The sequence below is a fragment of the Ostrinia nubilalis genome, chromosome 28 (assembly GCF_963855985.1).
Source record: "Ostrinia nubilalis chromosome 28, ilOstNubi1.1, whole genome shotgun sequence".
Classification (NCBI taxonomy): Eukaryota; Metazoa; Arthropoda; class Insecta; order Lepidoptera; family Crambidae; genus Ostrinia; species Ostrinia nubilalis.
This window is the reverse complement of record NC_087115.1, coordinates 4,992,742-5,012,809: the sequence shown is the minus strand read 5'-3', so window position 1 is coordinate 5,012,809 and position 20,068 is coordinate 4,992,742. Positions and strand designations below refer to the sequence as shown.

Here is a 20,068-nt window from a genome sequence, read left to right as displayed (position 1 = left end):
CGGAAATTCACGATATTTGTATTTTTTAGGCAAAACGACACATCGATTAAATAAATATAAGAAATCGCACAGATAAACAAAATTCGCATAGATAAATAAATACGCACATTTGCAGGCACACTAAAAAATAAAAACACACAACATCAAAAAAGTTTCAATGCTCACCGAGTCTAAACTTGAAAATGTGTATCCTAATCTTTAGCGCTTCCATTTTTGAAATAACGAATCGCGAAAGCAAATTTAAAAAGAAAACTGTACAACACAGTAAGGAGTTTTTAAACAAAAACCAAATCCACAGACGTCCGATCTTCACGGCTCCGCCAATCCAAAAGACTTAATAAAGGTAAATGTACACCTTTTATAAGTCCCCCGTATCGATTTTCCGGGATTCTGTCTGGAGGGTCCACTCTGGGAGACGGAAATTGAATATCCCTTTCAATTGCTTTCCATCTCCCTCACTCGTTTGAGTATGAATGCGACAGTGGTATAGGGAATGGGGTAAGCCGATACACAGGGTAGGAGCCTAAAAGAGCTAGATTTATTTATAGGATGATGTGTTGCTAGCGGTGATATAGATTTATGTACGTGTATGATTGAAGGATAACTTTGGCGGGAACTTTGAATGATGGCGTGGTGACGCTACATTTAGGAAGGCTTTTAGAAATAACGCGTAGATAAAACGATGATGTCGTGGTGCATAGGTTTTGGTGGCGGTCCCAGGTTTGATTCCCGGTTAGATCAGGGTATTTTTTTTTATAAATGAGAAGACATAAATGTTAGTGTGGTTGTGGATGATTAAGCATTTATGGTCTAGAATTTTGAATTTGTTGTAAATATTCATACTAACTGAAAACTAACTCAGTTTAGAGGGCTAAAATGTAGTTGGCTTAAATTCATAATCCTTTCGTTACGTGTGGGATTTTGCTACTACCATGCCAGAGGTCGCAGATTCGTTTCAAGATAATACAATATAAACACACAAAACTAATATTCGCAAAAATCCAGGTCACATCCTTCTAACCTGGTCTCTGCCTTCTTCCTGGAAACTGCCCTAGTCTTTTCTGCACCTGTTCTGAGCTTTTCTGTGCCGTCTTCACCTGCTGAGGATACTCACCTGGTCGTTGAGCCGGTCGAGCTTGTGCGTGCCCATGATGCAGCCGCAGACCGACCCGCTACTGACCGCGTTCACATCCAGCACTTCGATCATGCAGCCGGCCGCTGGTAGCGCCTGACACGCCATGTCGCGGCACCAGAGCGATGCTGCTTCTATTGAAGAAGTCCTCAGTGCTGTGACTAGTCAGTCAGTCTATCCTGAGATCCTGGTATGGTCTTTTCTGCGCCTTTTGGCGTTCTTTCAGCAATCTTGATTTGGTCTTTTTTGCAACATTCCTGGTATCCTGACTGGTCTTTTCTGCGCCCTTCTCACTAACCTGCTGAGATCTTTAATGTGATCTCACTATCCTGGTGTGGTCTTTTTGCAATCTTCCTGGTTTTTTCTGGACCTGGTCTTATTTTTTCTACATAATTCTAACCTGGTCTCTTTGCGTTCTTCCTGTGATCCTGACCTGGTGTTTTGCCCCTGTTCTGGTCTTTTCTGCACCTGCTCGTCTTCTCTACATCCTTCTAACCTGGTCTCTGCGCCCTTCCAACATCTTGCTCTGTTCTTTTCTGTGCCGTCTTCACCTGCTGAGGACACTCACCTGGTCGTTGAGCCGGTCGAGCTTGTGCGTGCCCATGATGCAGCCGGAGACCGACCCGCTACTGAACGCTTCCACATCCAGCACTTGGATCGTGCAGCCGGCCGCTGGTAGCTCCTGGCACGCCATGTCGCGGTACAAGAGCGTCGGCGAGTCTATTGGGGAGGGGTCTGATTAACGGTTTGGAATAAGTTTCCGAAAGAAAGGACTTAGCTTAGGTGAAGACTAATAATGCACAGCGTCAAATGGTGGTCCAAAAAGTTGACAACACATCCATGTTGGCACCACCAATCAATTGACGTACTTTTTAAAACTGTCGTAACGAGACTCCTTTAGATTTTGTATGGCAATACAAGCAAGTGACGTCACTATTTAGTTAACTACTTTTTTTTTTCAATTACAATACCACCAAGTTTTTAAGACCAGAAAAACTATTTAAAAAAAATGTAATTTGGAATTAACTTTTTGGCTACTTTGTTGTTGTTATGAACGATTTGACGCTGACTGTACCTTATAGTTTTAACACTGTGTAGGCTTCCGCTTCGGTATTCTTAAGCATACCGTGGCTTGCTTACATTACATTTGATTGACATACCAATTGACATTGACATACCAATTTCAACCTTAGCGTTAAAAACAATAAGGAACATTATTGTTCGTCACCTAAAAAGCGTTCTGCGGTCCGCACACCCCAGCCAATCGGTTTGCGTTCAGATCGCATCAATACAGAATGTATAGAGACTATGTTTTTCATACATGATGCGGCCTGCGTTTACTATGACGGCAGACTATAGAACGCGTGTTACGTATTAGTAGGTCACCGATGCTGCTGATTAGCAATTACGCGACTACGTCGCCGCATAGAAACCAAGGCCTAGCAAGAAGCGCCGACGCAGCACCCTCCGCCGCACTCGACTTTGATCGCGGCCGCTCCAAATTTCACTCTTGATTCTTACATCAATCATCTGTCACCTATTAGCTAATTATTAATACTGTAATTTAAATTAATTTTATCCAATAAATTAAGTTAATTAATTTTCTACATTTCTTTGCACCCTTCGACTGTAGCCTTCGTAATTCGCGTATAGTATGACAGACTTAAGACGCATTGCTATTTACGCGAATTTAGTGAATGCCAAAATCTCCATTTGGCTCTGAAAAATTGGACAGCATACTCCTGTAGTGGAGATGAAACTTAGTCTTAAAAGTCACTTAGAAACAAGGATTTGGTAAGTTCTGAGAAGGTATAAGACCGGGCTATTGCCGCGTACTTTGTGTATGCCAAATCCTCCATTTGCCTCTGGTAAATTAGAGAGAGTGCACCTCTAGTGGAGATTAGAGAGAAGTCCCTTAAGAGAAAAACATTTGGCAAGTTTTAAGAAGATAGAAAAACCTACTAGACCTCAAAAAGTATGTTCATTCGTACTATCCATATTTTCAAATCAAATTAATGTGATTCGACCACATTATTGAAGTTATAAAAGGAATAAGAATAAGAAAAACTTACCAATTAGCACCTCTACACTGCCTTATTTATCCACGAAGAAGCTTTAGGCCTGCATCTCACCTGATGGACTGATGATCACGCCGAAGGTGGAAGCAAGCTTCACCCGTAATCCCCAACCACAGAGGAACTGGATATCTTTGGTACCTACCTCCAACTATTGTAGTATTTATTTATTATTAACTAGGACTGACGAGTTAAAATTACTACTACATAATAACATGGAATGCCACATGACATTAAGCTCGCCTGTTGTACCACTATTTATTATCAAGAAAGATTATAAATAAATAAATAACTACACACTAGAGATGAAACGGATATCCGGTAACTATCCGGTAGGCCGGATATCCGGCCTAAATTTACTATCCGGCCGGATACCGGATAGTAACTCACTATCCGGCCGGATACCAGATATTAAAAAACTACGACAATTTCCTATTAATAAAATGAAATACATTAATCTTTGAGGTAAATATCAATGAAATGGCTTACAATAATGACTGCTTTTATTTAAAGTCCAAAAAGTTACAAAAAAGCCATAATAAGGCATTTCAAAACTAATTTATTTTTCTGGGCTATTCACTCTAATGACGAATACATAAATATGTAGTAAATATCTGTTAATGTCGAAATATTGCCAAATAAAATAGGTGATTTCTTTTTTCACTGGATGGTCTGATGACATGATGTAACTAATTAAATTTTCACTATTCAATTCACTCACACACTCACGATTGCAACCGAAATTGAATTGATCTGCCCCCTAGACAAGTGGTAAAATCTGACATTCGATTGATATTATTCGGACGGATTCGATTTTAGAAAAGTGTGACTAGTCTAGAGACCCACTGATCGCGTTCGAAGCACCTGTGCGGCGCTATACTCGTCACGACATGCAACGAGACAATGGGCCAACTATCCGGCCGCCGGATATCCGGCTATCCGGCCTAACAGTTGGCCGGATATCCGGTATCCGGCCAAACAACTATCCGTTTCATCTCTACTACACACACACACACACATGGACACACACACAAAGCAAACACGTGCACACAATATTTTCAGTTGCTACTTGTAAAATAAGTCAATAGATATGCATTGTATGTCCTAGCTGTATGATTTCTTAATGTAAATCTTTGCATGGAGAGCGGGGTTTTCTAACACTAAAGTCTACTTAAAAGAAAACCCAAATCGAAACCCTGTTTAAATTGAAACCTGATTCGGAATAAACAATTTTGTATTGTATTTTTTGTACTTGCCTTGCTCTACAGTGGCGCCATTCTGGTGTGTGCATGCATAGTCCTTTCCTGAACACTATAATCCGGGCCTTTTCAAGGCGAGAGTGAATAGGCACTTACAGGGCAGATATGTACCATCCTAGACTTTTGTTTTATCCACAACGAGGAAGCTCTTGGTCTGAATCTCACCTGATGGTAAGTGATGATAAGGCCGAAGGTGGAAGCGAGCTTCACCCGGAATCCTCAACCACGGAGGGACTGGCTATCTTACCTCTAACTGCCGGAACACAACAATGCTGTTAACATTGTTGTTATGGCGGCAGTCTTAGGTAAAATGGTGGTAGCTAGCCAGGCGGACTTAGAACAAGCCCTACCACCAACCAAACCGAACAGAAAATCTGTCCCCACTGGGAATCGAACCCGGGACCTCTGCGTCTGAAGCCGGTGGTCTTACCACTAGACAACAGAGGCGGTTCATCTCACTTAACACCAGGCGTGATTGCAGTCAAATATCTGCCTTGTCTTACATAAAAAAAACTTACCTTTGTATTGTCTTGTTATACAGGGTGTTGATTTCAATCCTCGCCATAATTAGGGAGTTGATTAATTAGCTTATTTTGATCACGAATCAATAAAAAAAATGACTTAAAAAAAGATTTAACACGAACTTTCAAAGAAAAATACCTACACTATCTACTTTACGTGGCTTCCTTCAGCAGGTTATCCGACATGATATAAGCGAGCGATCCGCGTAGCTCGATGGTGCCGCAGTGTAAACGTATTGCAGTATTGCGAGCCACAGTATAGTTGATGTCGCACGGAAAATATTCGCTAAAAATTCCACTTTCGTTTGTAACTTTTTTTTGGTGGAAAATGCTTTTATATAAGTCACTAGCTTTCCGCCCGCGGATTCGCCCGCGTGGAATTTCGTTTGTTAAATTTTCCTGAATTTTTTTTGCTATAAACCTTACGGAGCCCGAGACCTTTCCAACGAATGCAAAACCGTGGAAATCGGTTCGTGCGTTCTGGAGTTATAGCGTCAGGAAGGAAAACGACTTATTTTTATATAGTAGATAATGGATCACCTAAATAAATATGGCGAGAATTGAAATCAACACCCTGTATGTGTGTTAATAAAGTTATTCTTATTCTTACCCATCACATCCTGTCCTCTCTGCTCCATCTGCTTCCACTCGGGAAGGCACATCTCTTCCAGCTTCTTATTGACTGATTCGTTGCTTTTCACCACCTTGAGGTGAACTGAGGCACCGCTTGGCGCGGTTTTTGTGCCGGAAGTCAGCGTCTGTAAGAAAATGTTGATTAATCCTTCAAGGCCCGCGAATCTAGACACAAAATAGATAATAAATTGTTATGACATTAATTAATGCCGTCTGGGACTCAAGCGGTTAAACGATTTATATCTATAAAAGGACACCGATTGACTGACTCACTCATCACGAAATGTCAGAAACTACAAATGCTAGGAGTCTCAACTTTTGCATGGGGGTTCCTTTTAGAACGTAGGTGCTCACTAAGACGGGATTTTGCAAAATTTTACCCCTGAGGGGGTAAATCGGGATCTACGCGTACGAAGTCGCGGGCGGCCGCTAGTATAGTATGTGTCTCCTCTATAAAAAAAAACTCCCTATCTCCTCAAATATTTTTCCGGATCTCCTTTTCGTTTCCTTACATTTGTATCACATTCTCCCATCTCCCACTCAAGAGAGCAAGCTCGATTGCGTTATCTTTATTCTACGGTTGACAACTTGATACCAGGGAACCAGACGCAGGTTAGCGTAACATCCCTACATTGTCGACATTCCACCAGCTCGCACTAAGCGTTTCGATGACTCTTTTATAATGCGAACAGCTAGGGACTGGAATTCGCTGCCTGCTGCTGTCTTTTTTGAACACTATAATCCGGGCATTTTCAAGGCGAGAGTGAATAGGCACTTACAGTCGGTGGTTGAGCTATTCCACAGCAAGCAGTAGTCAAGTTTTCCTATGGTTTCTCCACAGCGAGTAAGTAGTAGGTAGGAAATTCCCCAAAAAGATTTCTCCCCATCTGCCCACTTCCCCATTTTTCATTCTCCCACTCACCAGTGTAAGCTCAACGGCGTTGTCCTTCAAGTTTTCCAAGTACTGCACTGCTGGGTCCGTAAACTCGCCCTTGTAGCCGCACTCGAGTGTGACGAGAGAGGCTATCGCTACTTCACAGCGAGTAATATTTTTGTCCATAAAGAAAGGTCCCCAGCTCCCTAAAAAAACTCTTTACCTCCCCACATCCCCTCAAGATTTCTCCCCACCTCCCCATTTTTCACGAGAGATGAGAGATGTGAGACGAGAGAGGCTATCGTTACTCCACATCGAATAGTAACAATTTCCCCAAAAAGGATTCTCCCCAGCTCCCTAAAAAAACTCCCTACCCCCACTTCCTACATAATTTCTCCCCACCTCCCTATTTTCCACTCACCAAGGTAAAGTTCAATGAAGTCTTTCTCGGTGGTTGAGCTATTCCACAAGTTTTCCTATCGCTACTCCACAGCGAGTAAGTAGTAGGTAGAAATTTCCCCAAAAATATTTCACCCCATCTCCCCACTTCCCCACATGATTTCTCCCCATTTCCCACTAAAAATCAAAATCATCAAAATCAAAAATATTTATTCAGTTTAGACCACAAGTGGTACTTATGAACCGTAGTAAGTACTCACCAGTGTAAGCTCAACGGCGTTGTCCTTCAAGTTTTCCAAGTACTGCACTGCTGGGTCCGTGAACTCGCCTTTGTAGCCACACTCGAGTGTGACGAGAGAGGCTATCGCTATTCCATATCTAGTAATATTTTTGTCGATAAAGAATGGTCCCCAGCTCCCTAAAAAAACTCCCTACCTCCCCACATCCCCACAAGATTTCTCCCCACCTTCCCATTTTTCACGAGATGGGAGAGATGTGACGAGAGAGGCTATCGCTAGTCGCTACTCGACATCGAATAGTAACAATTTCCCCATAAAGGATTCTCCCCAGCTCCCTAAAAATCTCCCTACCTCCCCACCTCCCCATTTTCCACTCAACAAGGTAAGTTCAATGAAGTCTTTTTCGGTGGTTGAGCTATTCCACAGCAAGCAGTAATCAAGTTTTCCTATCGCTACTCCACAGCGAATAAGTAGTAGCCTAGTAGGTAAGAATTTCCCCAAAAAGATTTATCCCCATCTCCCCACTTCCCCACATGATTTCTCCCCATTTTCCACTCACCAGAGTAAGCTCAACGGCATTGTCCTTCAAGTTTTCCAAGTACTGCACTGCTGGGTCCGTGAATTCGCCTTTGTAGCCGCACTCGAGTGTGACGAGAGAGGCTATCGCCATTCCATATCGAGTAGTAAATAAATTTTTCCATAAAGAATGGTCCCAAATTCCCTAAAAAAACTCCCTACTTCCCCACATCCTCTCAAGATTTCTCCCCATCTCCCAATTTTCCACTCAACAAGGTAAGTTCAATGACGTCTTTCTCGGTGGTTGAGCTATTCCACAGCAAGCAGTATTCAAGTTTTCCTATCGCTACTCCACAGCGAGTAAGTAGTAGATAGCAATTTCCCAAAAATAATAAATATTTCACCCCATCTCCCCACTTCCACACATGATTTCTCCCCATTTTCAACTCACCAGTGTAAGCTCAACGGCGTTGTCCTTCAAGTTTTCCAAGTACTGCACCGCTGGGTCCGTGAATTCGCCTTTGTAACCGCACTCGAGTGTGACGAGAGAAGCTATCGCCGGTTGAGCAGAAAGGTCCAGGTTCGGTGGGCAGGGATACAACTTTTCTAGGCTTGTGACTCCGGTGTTGCCTGTTGTAGAAAACATTGGTTAATGAATCTATATTTATATAAGCGAAAGGTCACTGATTGACTGACGTAATCACGAAATCTCAGAAACTAGTCCTTTTAGAACATAGGGTGCTCACTAAGAACGGATTTTACAAAACCCCATAAGAGGGATCTACGCGTACGAAGTCGCGGGCGGCCGCTAGGTAAAATATAAAACTCATATAAAACTTCTAAAGCCCAAGTAGGTTTTAAAAAAACAGTTTTACACGTCCCAGTATTAACCCTACCACTGCTTTGGGGCCAGTGCGGCGCAAAAAACTCAGTCACTATTTTTTTATGTCCTTTGGTTCACCAGAGACCGAAAAACATAATCAAACAAATGTAATTTTTGACATAGCTGACATATTTTATTGTACTATTATTGAAAAATAATATTACTTTGTCTATTGATTATTCAAACTCGCTTGTTTCTTGATGTAGCAAAACATGTGCACTTATTCTAGTTGTAACAACTGTATACCATGTTTTATGCAAATAAACAATTATTATATTCTATTATATCAAGCCTGTTTATCTCCGCGAGTTTACATCGAAAACAAAACACGCACGATGGCCCACCTACAGGATACTATTCGACAAGGCCTCACATACGAGCCAACATTGAATCACGCACGCGTATTCTTGTGTATGATGGAAGAAAATAAAGAAAATGGTGTACTAAATACTGTGCAGTATTTAACTGCCTAAATAATAATAAAACATACAATGTACTTTTTTAAGTTGCCTGAAGACACTGAGAGGTAAATAAGTAGATAATATTATTCATGATAATTCATGCTAAATCATGTATTTCCTCCGCCATTTTCCGCAGTTTGGCACCCCACGTCACATCATTTTACCGAAGTCAGCCCTATGGCTTCGGCGCAGTGCCGATCACTGACGTTTGTCAACAAAATGGTGCTTGACTCTTGAGACAGGCTAAATTACACCATATTGTTAATGACATTGAGCATACATTTTTTTAAATACCTTCGCGAAGTAAAACTTCTGTACGTAGTACTTATTATTATTCTGTGCCTGTACCTTAATTTTGAGTTTCCGATATTCCGGCACTGTTGCAAGCGCCATGATCACGGAGTAACTGAGGAAACTTGCGGGTGAGATCTTATGGGCAGATATCGGTCTACCCTCTTGTGCAGTCTTTTATTACGATACTGTAAGTGTTGTGTGTCGAGAACAGTTGCGGGAAATCATACATAATGTAACTCAATAATAAACGTCGCGTTAAGACCCGTGTCTTACTATTTTAGTTAAGATAACCAGTTATTTTTGTATGGAGTTTTGGACAGATTTTTCGTTTGTTACAAAGTAAAATGGTGCAATCCAGCCTTAAAAATTAGCTATACTGAATGCGTTTAACGGTCAGCGGTCTTTAAAGGGATAGGGATTTTATTTTTGTGGGATCCAGTGACTGAGTTTCGTGCGCTGCTTCTTCTCAGCACTGGCCCATTTATTGTCCCAGCAGCAAGCAGTGGTAGGGTTAATACTGGGACGTGTAAGTGCTTTCTAAAAGCCTACTTGCATAAATAAATGAGTTTTATGAGTTTTTTTTTTTATGAGTAATGCAGGATTCCTCAAAACTGGGTTACCATGGGAAACTAACTTACCAAAGTCAATGTACTCCAGTAGATATTTGTTTTTCTGCACATTCTTCCTCTGGCAGAGCGCACGGTAGTGTAGTCCGTCTTCGTACAGCGCGATGACAACTTGGCCCACAATCGGCGGCTCTGTTAGCGGGGTAGCTGGAAGAACAAGGATAATTTAACAATTGGGTACTTGACACCATTCACCAATAATTCTAATGTCCGTTTTCCATTGACCATCAATCCCTAATTTTTAAGTGACCCCTATGAAAACATAAACCATAGGGGTCACTTAAAAAATAGGGATTGATGGTGAAAACGGGAATAAGGCACGTCTTTTTAAAAACATTTCATTCCGGTCTTAATAACTCAATTATTTTGTAACCTATTCAAAAATCAAAAATATTTATTCAATTTAGAACACAAGTGGCACTTATGAACGTCAAAATATAGTAAATAAAAAAAAGTAGCCTTTAAGCGGCACTTTACATGTCTCCTTATTTTTTTCCCCATCTCCCCATTTCTCCACTCACGACTCCGTCCATACATCACAGTGTCTTCTAGCACCGTGTCATATAATCTCTTAAGACTATCTATCACTTCTAACACAATATAGGAGAATTCTTCAGGCATTAGAAGTGAACGTAATTCTCCCCACCTCCCCAAATTCTAATCTCCCCATCTCCGTTCATACAGTATAGTGTCCTGCACCAACATATCACATTATCAGACTATCTATCACTTGCTAACACAATATAGGAGAAGTTTCAGACACTGGACTTGAACGAAATTCTCCCCACCTCCCCACTTCCCCGAATTCCCAACTCCCTACTTCCCCAAACTCCCAACTCCCCACTTCCCCAAATTCCCATCTCCCCACTTTCCCAAATTCCCCAGTTTCCCAAATTCCCCACATTCCCAACTCCCCATTTCCCCACATTTCCAACTCCCCATTTCCCCACATTCCCAACTCCCCACTTCCCCAAATTCCCAACTCCCCCAAATTCCAAACTCCCCAACCCCAACTCCCCACTCACCACTCCGTCCATACAGCACAGTGTCCTGCAGCACCGTATCGTACAGCTTCTGAGACGCCATGTCAACCGGCCGGACGAAGGCGCGCTCCAAAGACATGGCGTCCACCAAGAACACCGTGGAGTTGTTAGTCAAGTCCGGTCGAGGCACTTCTGGGACTACGATCGGCGGTGGAGCTGTAGAAAAGGACAATAATAGTTTAAATAATTAACTTTTAAAAAAAATAAAACCGACTTCAAATGCGTGAACACAAAAAAAAACTAAAAATTAAAAATATTGCGTATAAAAAAGTTCATCCCCAATTTTCCACCCTTGGGGGTGAAATATTTTCTTCAAATTCGCATGAAACCACCCTTTTGATAATACCTATTCAACAAAAAAATAATCGTTCAAATTGATTTATAATCGGCGGAGATATTGCGTATAAAAAAGTTCATCCCCAATTTTCCACCCTTGGGGGTTGTTTTTTCTATTATTAAATTTAAATGGGACCACCCTTGAGGTATTACCTATACGCCGAAAAAAGATTTGTTCAAATCGGTTCGTAATTGGCGGAGTTATCGCGTAACAAACATAGAAAAAAAAAAAAAAACATACGGGTCGAATTGAAAACCTCCTCCTTTTTTGAAGTCGGTTGAAAACTAAAAACACGCTTTTAATTACTGCACTAAAAGGCCAAAAATAATCTAGCACTAAAGTACTCGAAACAACTTGGAGTGCAAGTGCGGTTTTGTTCCCCAGTCGATGAAGCACATAATGTTGTGCCCTGCATGCCCAAACAACTGCACGCAGGAAGATTTAATTAATGCTACTGACAACGCCACTCTTGTAGCGGAGTTTTGGGCTGACACTGTATAAAGTCCGGTCGCCGAGCAGCTAGAATTTCGTCCAATGACCCCAAGCTACCCATCATTATCGCTCGCGCCTAAATTATATTGCTGTCGCGCTCGCACACTCACTGCGGCAGCCCGTCGCACAGTCGCGACAGCAATATAATTACTCGCAAGCGATAAGGATGAGTAGCTTGGGGTCATTGGACGAAATTCTATGCTCGGCGACCGGACTTTAGAAGACTTTGACTTACTAGCAGCAGACGGGCTGGCAGAAGCCACCTGGGGCTTCACCTCTTCGATCTCGGGCACAAAGCGGGTGATTTCGCCCTCGCCCGCCGAAGCGCCGGTGTCGACGTTCATTATAAAGATGACTGATGAACGGTATCACCATCAATCCCTCATTTTAAGTTACCCCTATGGTAACACATAACAGGAATTTTGTTATCATAGGGGTCGCTTAAAAATTAGGGATTGATGGTGAAAACGGGCATGAGTTTCTTCCGCCACTTCTTCTCAGCACCAGCCTATACTTGGGACGTGTATAAGCGCCCTGGAAAGGGCCTATGTACTGAATAAAAACGACTTTGGCTTACCTGGAAGTCTTTAAATAGACTTCGGAGTCCGAAGTTCGTACGCAGGTCAGCCATAGTAAGGACAATCTGTTCAGGTGGTTCTTAGATGGCTCAAACTTGGAATACAAATGCGGTTTTGTTTCCCAGTCGACGAAGCACATGATGTCGTGCAGATTTAATTAATGCTGCTGACAACGCTACTCTTGTAGCAGAGTTTTGAGCTGACACTGTATAGGTTTGTCGACACGACTAGAAGACTTTGACTTTGACTTACTTGCAGCGGACGGGCTGGGTGAAGCCGCCTGTGGCTTCGGCTTCGGCTCTTCGATCTCGGGCACAAAGCGGGTGATTTGTCCCTCGCCCGCCGAAGCGCCGGTATCAACGTTCCTTAGCGACACCTTGAAACCGCCCGGGATCGCCGATTGATACGAATATACATATAAGCGCCCTGGACTTTGTCTTACCTGGAAGTCTTTAAATAGACTTCGGACGCAGGTCGGCCGTAGTAAGGACAATCTGTTTAGGTGGATGGGGATTTATGGAGTGCGGTTTTGTTCCCCAGTCGACGAAGCACATGATGTCGTGTCCTGCGTACCCAAACAACTCTTGTAGCGTCAACGCCACTTTTGTAGCGTCAACGCCACTCTTGTAACGGAGTTTTGGGCTGACGCTGTATAAAGTCCGGTCGCCGAGCAGCTAGAATTTCGTCCAATGACCCCAAGCTACCCATCCTTATCGCTCGCGCGTAAACATATTGCTATCGCGACTCTGCGACGGGCGGTCGCAGTGAATGCGCGAGCGCGACAGCAATATAGTTACGCGCGAGCGATAAGGATGGGTAGCTTGGGGTCATTGGACGAAATTCTATGTGCTCGGCGACCGGACTAGTTTTGTTGTCGACACGACAAGAAGAAGACTAACCGCCTGTGTGGTCTAGTGGTAAGACCACCTGCTTCAGACGCAGAGGTCCCGGGTTCGATTCCCAGTGGGGGCAGATTTTTCTGTTCGGTTTGGTTGGTGGTAGGGCTTGTCGAAGTCCGCCTGGCTAGCTATCACCATCTTACCTAAGTCTGTCGTCATAACAAGAATGTTAACAGCATTGTTGTGTTCCGGCAATTAGAAGTAAGATAGCCAGTTCCTCCGTGGTTGAGGATTCCGGGTGAAGCTCGCTTCCACCTTCGGCCTGATCGTCACTTACCATCGAGTTACGTGCGAGTGTTAAGGATGGGTAGCTTGGGGTCATTGGACGAAATTCTATGTACTTGGCGACCGGACTTAAGAAGACTTTGACTTACTTGCAGCAGACGGGCTGGCAGAAGCCACCTGGGGCTTCACCTCTTCGATCTCGGGCACAAAGCGGGTAATTTCTCCCTCGCCCGCCGAAGCGCCGGTATCAACGTTCATTATAAAGGTAACTGATGCCCGTACTCACAAACATTATGAAGTCTCACAGTGCGCGTGGACGCACAGAGTGACACAAGAACAGAGCTCTATTCAGTTTGCTGCTTCACTTAAGTAAGCATCATTTGTGAATTTTGGGCTGACACTGTGTAGGTTTGTTGTCGACACGACTAAAGTCCGGTCGCCGAGCAGCTAGAATTTCGTCCAATGACCCCAAGCTACCCATCATTATCGCTTGCGTGTAATTATATTGCTGTCGCGCTCGCACACTCACTGCGGGCGCCCGTCACAGTCGCGACAGCAATATAATTACTCGCGAGCGATAAGGATGAGTAGCTTGGGGTCATTGGACGAAATTCTATCTGCTCGGCGACCGGACTTTAGAAGACTGACTTACTTGCAGCAGATGGGCTGGCAGAAGCCACCTGGGGCTTCACCTCTTCGATCTCGGGCACAAACCGGGAGATTTCTCCCTCGCCCGCCGAAGCGCCGGTATCAACGTTCCTTAGCGACACCTTGAAACCGCCCGGGATCGCCGATTGATACGAATATACATATAAGCGCCCTGGACTTTGTCTTACCTGGAAGTCTTTAAATAGACTTCGGACGCAGGTCGGCCGTAGTAAGGACAATCTGTTTAGGTGGGTGGGGATTCTTGGAATGCGGTTTTATTCCCCAGTCGACGAAGCACATGATGTCGTGTGTGTCTGCGTGCCCAAACAACTCTTGTAGCGTCAACGCCACTTTTGTAGCGTCAACGCCACTCTTGTAACGGAGTTTTGGGCTGACGCTGTATAAAGTCCGGTCGCCGAGCAGCTAGAATTTCGTCCAATGACCCCAAGCTACCCATCCTTATCGCTCGCGCGTAAATATATTGCTATCGCGACTCTGCGACGGGTGGTCGCAGTGAATGCGCGACCGCGACAGCAATATAATTACGCGAGAGGGTAATTATGGATGATAAGGATGGGTAACTTGGGGTCATTGGACGAAATTCTATCTGCTCGGCGACCGGACTTTAGAAGACTGACTTACTTGCAGCAGACGGGCTGGGAGAAGCCACCTGTGGCTTCACCTCTTCGATCTCGGGCACAAAGCGGGTGATTTCTCCCTCGCCCGCCGAAGCGCCGGTGTCGACGTTCCTTAGCGACACCTTGAAACCGCCCGGGATGGACGATCGATACGAATATACGTATAAGCGCCCTGGACTTTGTCTTACCTGGAAGTCTTTAAATAGACTTCGGACGCAGGTCGGCCGTAGTAAGGACAATTTGTTTAGGTGGGTGGGGATTCTTGGAATGCGGTTTTATTCCCCAGTCGACGAAGCACATGATGTCGTGTCCTGCGTGCCCAAACTACTCTTGTAGCGTCAACGCCACTCTTGTAGCGGAGTTTTGGGCTGACGCTGTATAAAGTCCGGTCGCCGAGCAGCTAGAATTTCGTCCAATGACCCCAAGCTACCCATCCCTATCGCTCGCGCGTAAATATATTGCTATCACGACTCTGCGACGGGCGGTCGCAGTGAATGCGCGAGCGCGACAGCAATATAGTTACGCGCGAGCGAAAAGGGTGGGTAGCTTGGGGGTCATTGGACGAAATTCTATCTGCTCGGCGACCGGACTTTAGAAGACTGACTTACTTGCAGCAGACGGGCTGGGAGAAGCCACCTGTGGCTTCACCTCTTCGATCTCGGGCACAAAGCGGGTGATTTCTCCCTCACCCGCCGAAGCGCCGGTATCAACGTTCCTTAGCGACACCTTGAAACCGCCCGGGATGGACGATACGAGCGTTCCGTTGTAGTTTTGGCCGGCCTGTAACGAAGACAGATCTTTACTGCACCATACACAATCCTACTAATATTATAAATGCGAATGTCTGGATGGATGTTTGTTACTCTTTCACGCAAAAATACTGAACGGATTTTAATGAAAATTTACAGTATTATTCTTTACTAGCTTTCCGCCCGCGGCTTCGCCCGCGTGGAATTTTGTCTGTCACACAAAAACTTTATCGCGCGCGTCCCTGTTTCAAAAACCGGGATAAAAACTATCCTATGTTCTTTCCCGGGACTCAAACTATCTCTATGCCAAATTTCATCAAAATCGGTTGCGAGGTTTAAGCGGGAAAGCGTAACAGACAGACAGACAGACAGACAGACAGACAGACAGAGTTACTTTCGCATTTATAATATTAGTTGGGATAACCCAGAATAACATACAGGGTGGAAACGATAAGTGATCTCACTCGATTATTTCTAAACTATACAAGATATCGAAAAACTGGTTAACCTGAAAGTGCTTCACAAGCTCTTTCAAACGGTACCAATAATAGGTTACATAACACATAACATTGAAAAAGAATCACCACTTGACTGTGGGGCTAATAAGTTAAACCCGTGGTTGGCTTTTGCTCATGACATTCGTCAGGATATGCAGTTGTTTCAGAGCAAGATTATTGAGACCATGGAGGGCTGGTTTACCAAGTACGAGGAAAAGTTTTCGAAATTTTGTAGTGACCTTGATGATGTCAAAAAATCTATGCAGCACATGAGTGATCAATACGACATACTACATAAAAAATCCGAAGAAGCACTGCAACGTGTTAACGCCTTAGAAGGGAAAATAAAACCTCAAGATCTTCGTATTTCACAATTGGAATCAAAAATTGACCAAATGGAGCAACACAGTCGTATGTGCAATGTTGAGATCAGCAACATGCCTGAAAAGCGAGGCGAGAACCTGATGACAGTATTGGAGAAAATTGGCACGCTTTTGAAAAATCCAATATCGGCACAAGATATAGTGGCTGTACATCGTGTCCCCCGAGCAGACCCTAGGGGTTCAAGAACAAAAAATATAATTGTGAAGTTTACAAACAGAGTGCTGCGTGACAACTTTATAGCCGCCGCACGACTAGCAAAAGGCATTAAAACTGATCAAATAAATGTAAATGGACCAGTACAAAACATCTACATAAATGAACATCTGACGCTGAAAAATAAGGAATTATTTCGTGAGGCACGAGAAGCGGGGAAAAGGTGTGGTTACAGGTTTATGTGGATTAAACATGGAAATATACTCGTCCGTGCGAACGACACATCGCCGGTTGTCGCTATTCGGAACAGGGATGATCTGTCCAGGATTAAGCCACAGCATAATGGCTAGTTTCTTCATTTTGCTGCTCGTTGGTGTTGTAATTCAGTGTCTAGTACTCAAGGAACAAACCTACCTATATAATATTATCGCGTTGTGCTGCGCTGTCTGTGTCCTGCATTGCTCTGTGCAAACTTGTTTACGATCTTGTGAATCTATAGTGTTTTGTGCCTGCTCAAATTGTACTCGTATTGCATCGAATTTGCAGGCCTGGCATGACATGTTTATTATGTATTATTGCTTTCACGGCTATGATTGTGTACCAAAATCTACCTATACTTATTATCAATTGGCAGTGTTTGAGGGTGTATCTTGTATGATAATCAGCAATTGTAGTTGTTACCTATACGGCAATCACCGGTTAAATATTCGGCTGAGATCGTTATTGGATGGTAATAGAATACGTGTAATACTTTTAATTGCCCCAATTAAAAAGGTAAGTTATATTAATCCTTATTATGGCTTAAAATTGATAGTGATATTCAGTGAATCTGTTGTCGTTTGCTCCACGGACAGTCATGATTTATTTTTTAGCGACCGACATTTTGCATTTTTCTTAATATTTCGACTATTGGAAATGAATAATAATTATTACTTTAAGGTGAACACTGTACTTTTTTCTTATCTTAATATAGTAAATTATATACATTTTTTCTATTGTTCTAAACATGGATAAAATATCTATATATTATCAGAACTGTAGGGGACTGAGAACGAAATTAAATACTTTATATGCTAATATACTGTCCGAATGTTATGACATAATAATTTTAACTGAAACCTGGTTGGTGCCTCAAATAAGTGACGGTGAATTCATTGACCCCCGGTACTGTGTATTCCGCTGTGATCGCGACCGCCTGGCTAGTGGAAAGTTGGACGGGGGCGGGGTTTTGATTGCGATAAGACGTGAACTCCAAGCGTCTCGGTGTTTATTCAATGTGCTGCAGCGGTCAGCATTAGTAACAGACGATGTACACATATCTGCACTCATTGACTATGTTACGGTAACAGTTGCATCGAGTAAGACCGGTATGAACCATTTAATATGTGGTTTTTACATACCTCCCAACCAGCCTCTTGCCGCTTATCAATCATTTTTTGATATACTTCAGGATGTTATTTTATGCAATCAAGTTGACACATTTTGCATTGCGGGCGACTTAAACCTGCCCCACTTGAATTGGACTATTGTTACAGACGTTCGATACTTAAAACCATCGCTATGCAGTCTTAATACTCCGACTGAAAAATATTTTGTTAACTTTTTAGCTGTCGTAGGGGGTTATCAGTATAATAATTTGCCAAATAATAAGGGTCGTTACCTTGACTTATTTATTACTAATAGTGATGGGTGTCTGCTGGATCCTCCCGCCACCCCTTTACTCCCTATAGATGAATCACACCCTCCATTTCATGCTGCTCTTACCTTCAAGTTGCCTTACAAGCCAATGCCTCGATCCTCTCAACCAAGGTTTTGTTTCATAGAAGGCGATTATATATCAATAAATAATGTTATTAATGACACTGATTGGGAACTACTTTTGACAAATCTGCCTATAGAAAATGCAGTTACCTTATTCTATGAGAAAATATATGAAATAATAAAAAATAATGTTCCTCAGCGTCTATCTAAGCCCAAAGAGTTTCCGGTATGGTTTTCACGACCCCTTATTCATGTATTTAGGAATAAGGAAAGAGCATGGGTTAAATGGAAAAAGTATGGCAACAGGAGTGATTATGTGGAATTTAGCGATTATCGGTGTAGGTTCAAGGTGATGTCTAAAGAATGTTACTCTAAATACATAAGTGGCGTGGAAGAGAGCCTACGTAATGATGTCAAGACATTTTGGAGATTCGTAAATAGTCGTAAGTCCAAATCAGGATTACCGAGCACCATGTTATATAGCGACGTACAATCGGACGACCCGGAGGGCATATGCAATCTATTCTCCCGTTTCTTTAGCTCAGTGTATGAGGAATCCTCGTTAGGTCGTTTTGATATTGACAACTTACCTACTGGTAGCAATGCCAATTGTGATATTTTATCTGAGATCAGTATTTCGTTGTCGGATATAGAGAGCGAACTCAAGCGACTGGATGTTACCAAAGGAGCCGGACCCGACGGCTTACCTCCCCTGTTCCTTAAATTAACTGCTAAAACCATCTGTAAACCACTATTTGTATTGTATAACCTGACTCTTCTTGAGGGTATAATTCCACTTGCCTGGAAGACTGCTAATATTACACCAGTTTTTAAAAGTGGTAGTAAGCGAGATGTTTCTAATTACCGACCTATCTCCTTATTGTCTGTTCTGTCTAAGGTCCTTGAACGCCTAGTACATAACATGGTGTACCCGATTGTGCATCGTTTAATAATTCCCGAACAACACGGATTTGTAAAGAAGAGATCAACTATTAGTAATTTACTTATTTATACAAACTTTCTTTTTGAACGCATGGACGCATGTGGACAAGTAGATGCAGTCTACACTGATTTCTGCAAGGCCTTTGACAAGGTAGATCATTTGCTGCTACTACATAAGCTTGCTTTTAATGGAATCAGGGGAAATTTACTACGTTGGTTTGCTTCATATGTCATGAATAGGACCCAAAGGGTCGTTGTAAATGGTTTCGCTTCAAACTCAATAATGGTGACTTCCGGCGTTCCTCAGGGCTCGATTCTTGGACCATTGCTCTTTGTGTTGTTTGTTAATGACATTGGTAACTGTTTCTTAAACTCAAATTTTCTTTTATACGCAGATGACCTAAAGGTCTATCATAGTATAGTTAATATTGATGACTGTAATAAATTGCAAGAGGACCTTAACCGGCTTTCTAAATATTGTATTGAAAACAAGCTTTGTCTTAGTCTTAACAAGTGTAAGAGCATCACTTTCACAAAAAAGGCCAATGTTGTTAAATGTCAGTATAGATTGTGTGGTGCACCTTTGGAACATGTCTCGGTGATGAAAGACTTGGGTATTGTTTTTGATTCTAAGTTGCACTTCGAAGATCATATTGAATACATTACCAACAAAGCATTTCAAATATACGGATTTGTAATAAGGACAGGTGTCTGTTTTAAACGTCCTCAGTCCTATCTACTCTTGTTCAAATCTCTCATTAGATCTCAATTGGAATATGCCACAATTATATGGAACCCATTTTACGCCAA

At 42.8% G+C, this 20,068-nt stretch overlaps 2 protein-coding genes across 3 annotated transcripts in view; both read right to left on the bottom strand.

Annotated features, from left to right (window-relative positions):
• The window catches only part of LOC135085267 (uncharacterized), a 198,835-nt gene that overhangs the window by 121,338 nt on the left and 57,429 nt on the right, over positions 1-20,068 (bottom strand). The window lies entirely within an intron of this gene.
• LOC135085217 (uncharacterized) overlaps positions 1-20,068 on the bottom strand; it is a 49,704-nt gene that overhangs the window by 6,789 nt on the left and 22,847 nt on the right. The window contains exons 11-18 of the mRNA XM_063979973.1: positions 15,381-15,552; positions 14,777-14,968; positions 10,938-11,111; positions 9,925-10,059; positions 8,100-8,278; positions 5,598-5,745; positions 1,701-1,852; positions 1,115-1,228 (exon numbers count right to left, since the gene is read on the bottom strand). Of these exons, the coding sequence (XP_063836043.1) occupies positions 1,115-1,228; positions 1,701-1,852; positions 5,598-5,745; positions 8,100-8,278; positions 9,925-10,059; positions 10,938-11,111; positions 14,777-14,968; positions 15,381-15,552 (1,266 nt within the window). The remainder of the gene's footprint in view (positions 1-1,114; positions 1,229-1,700; positions 1,853-5,597; positions 5,746-8,099; positions 8,279-9,924; positions 10,060-10,937; positions 11,112-14,776; positions 14,969-15,380; positions 15,553-20,068) is intronic.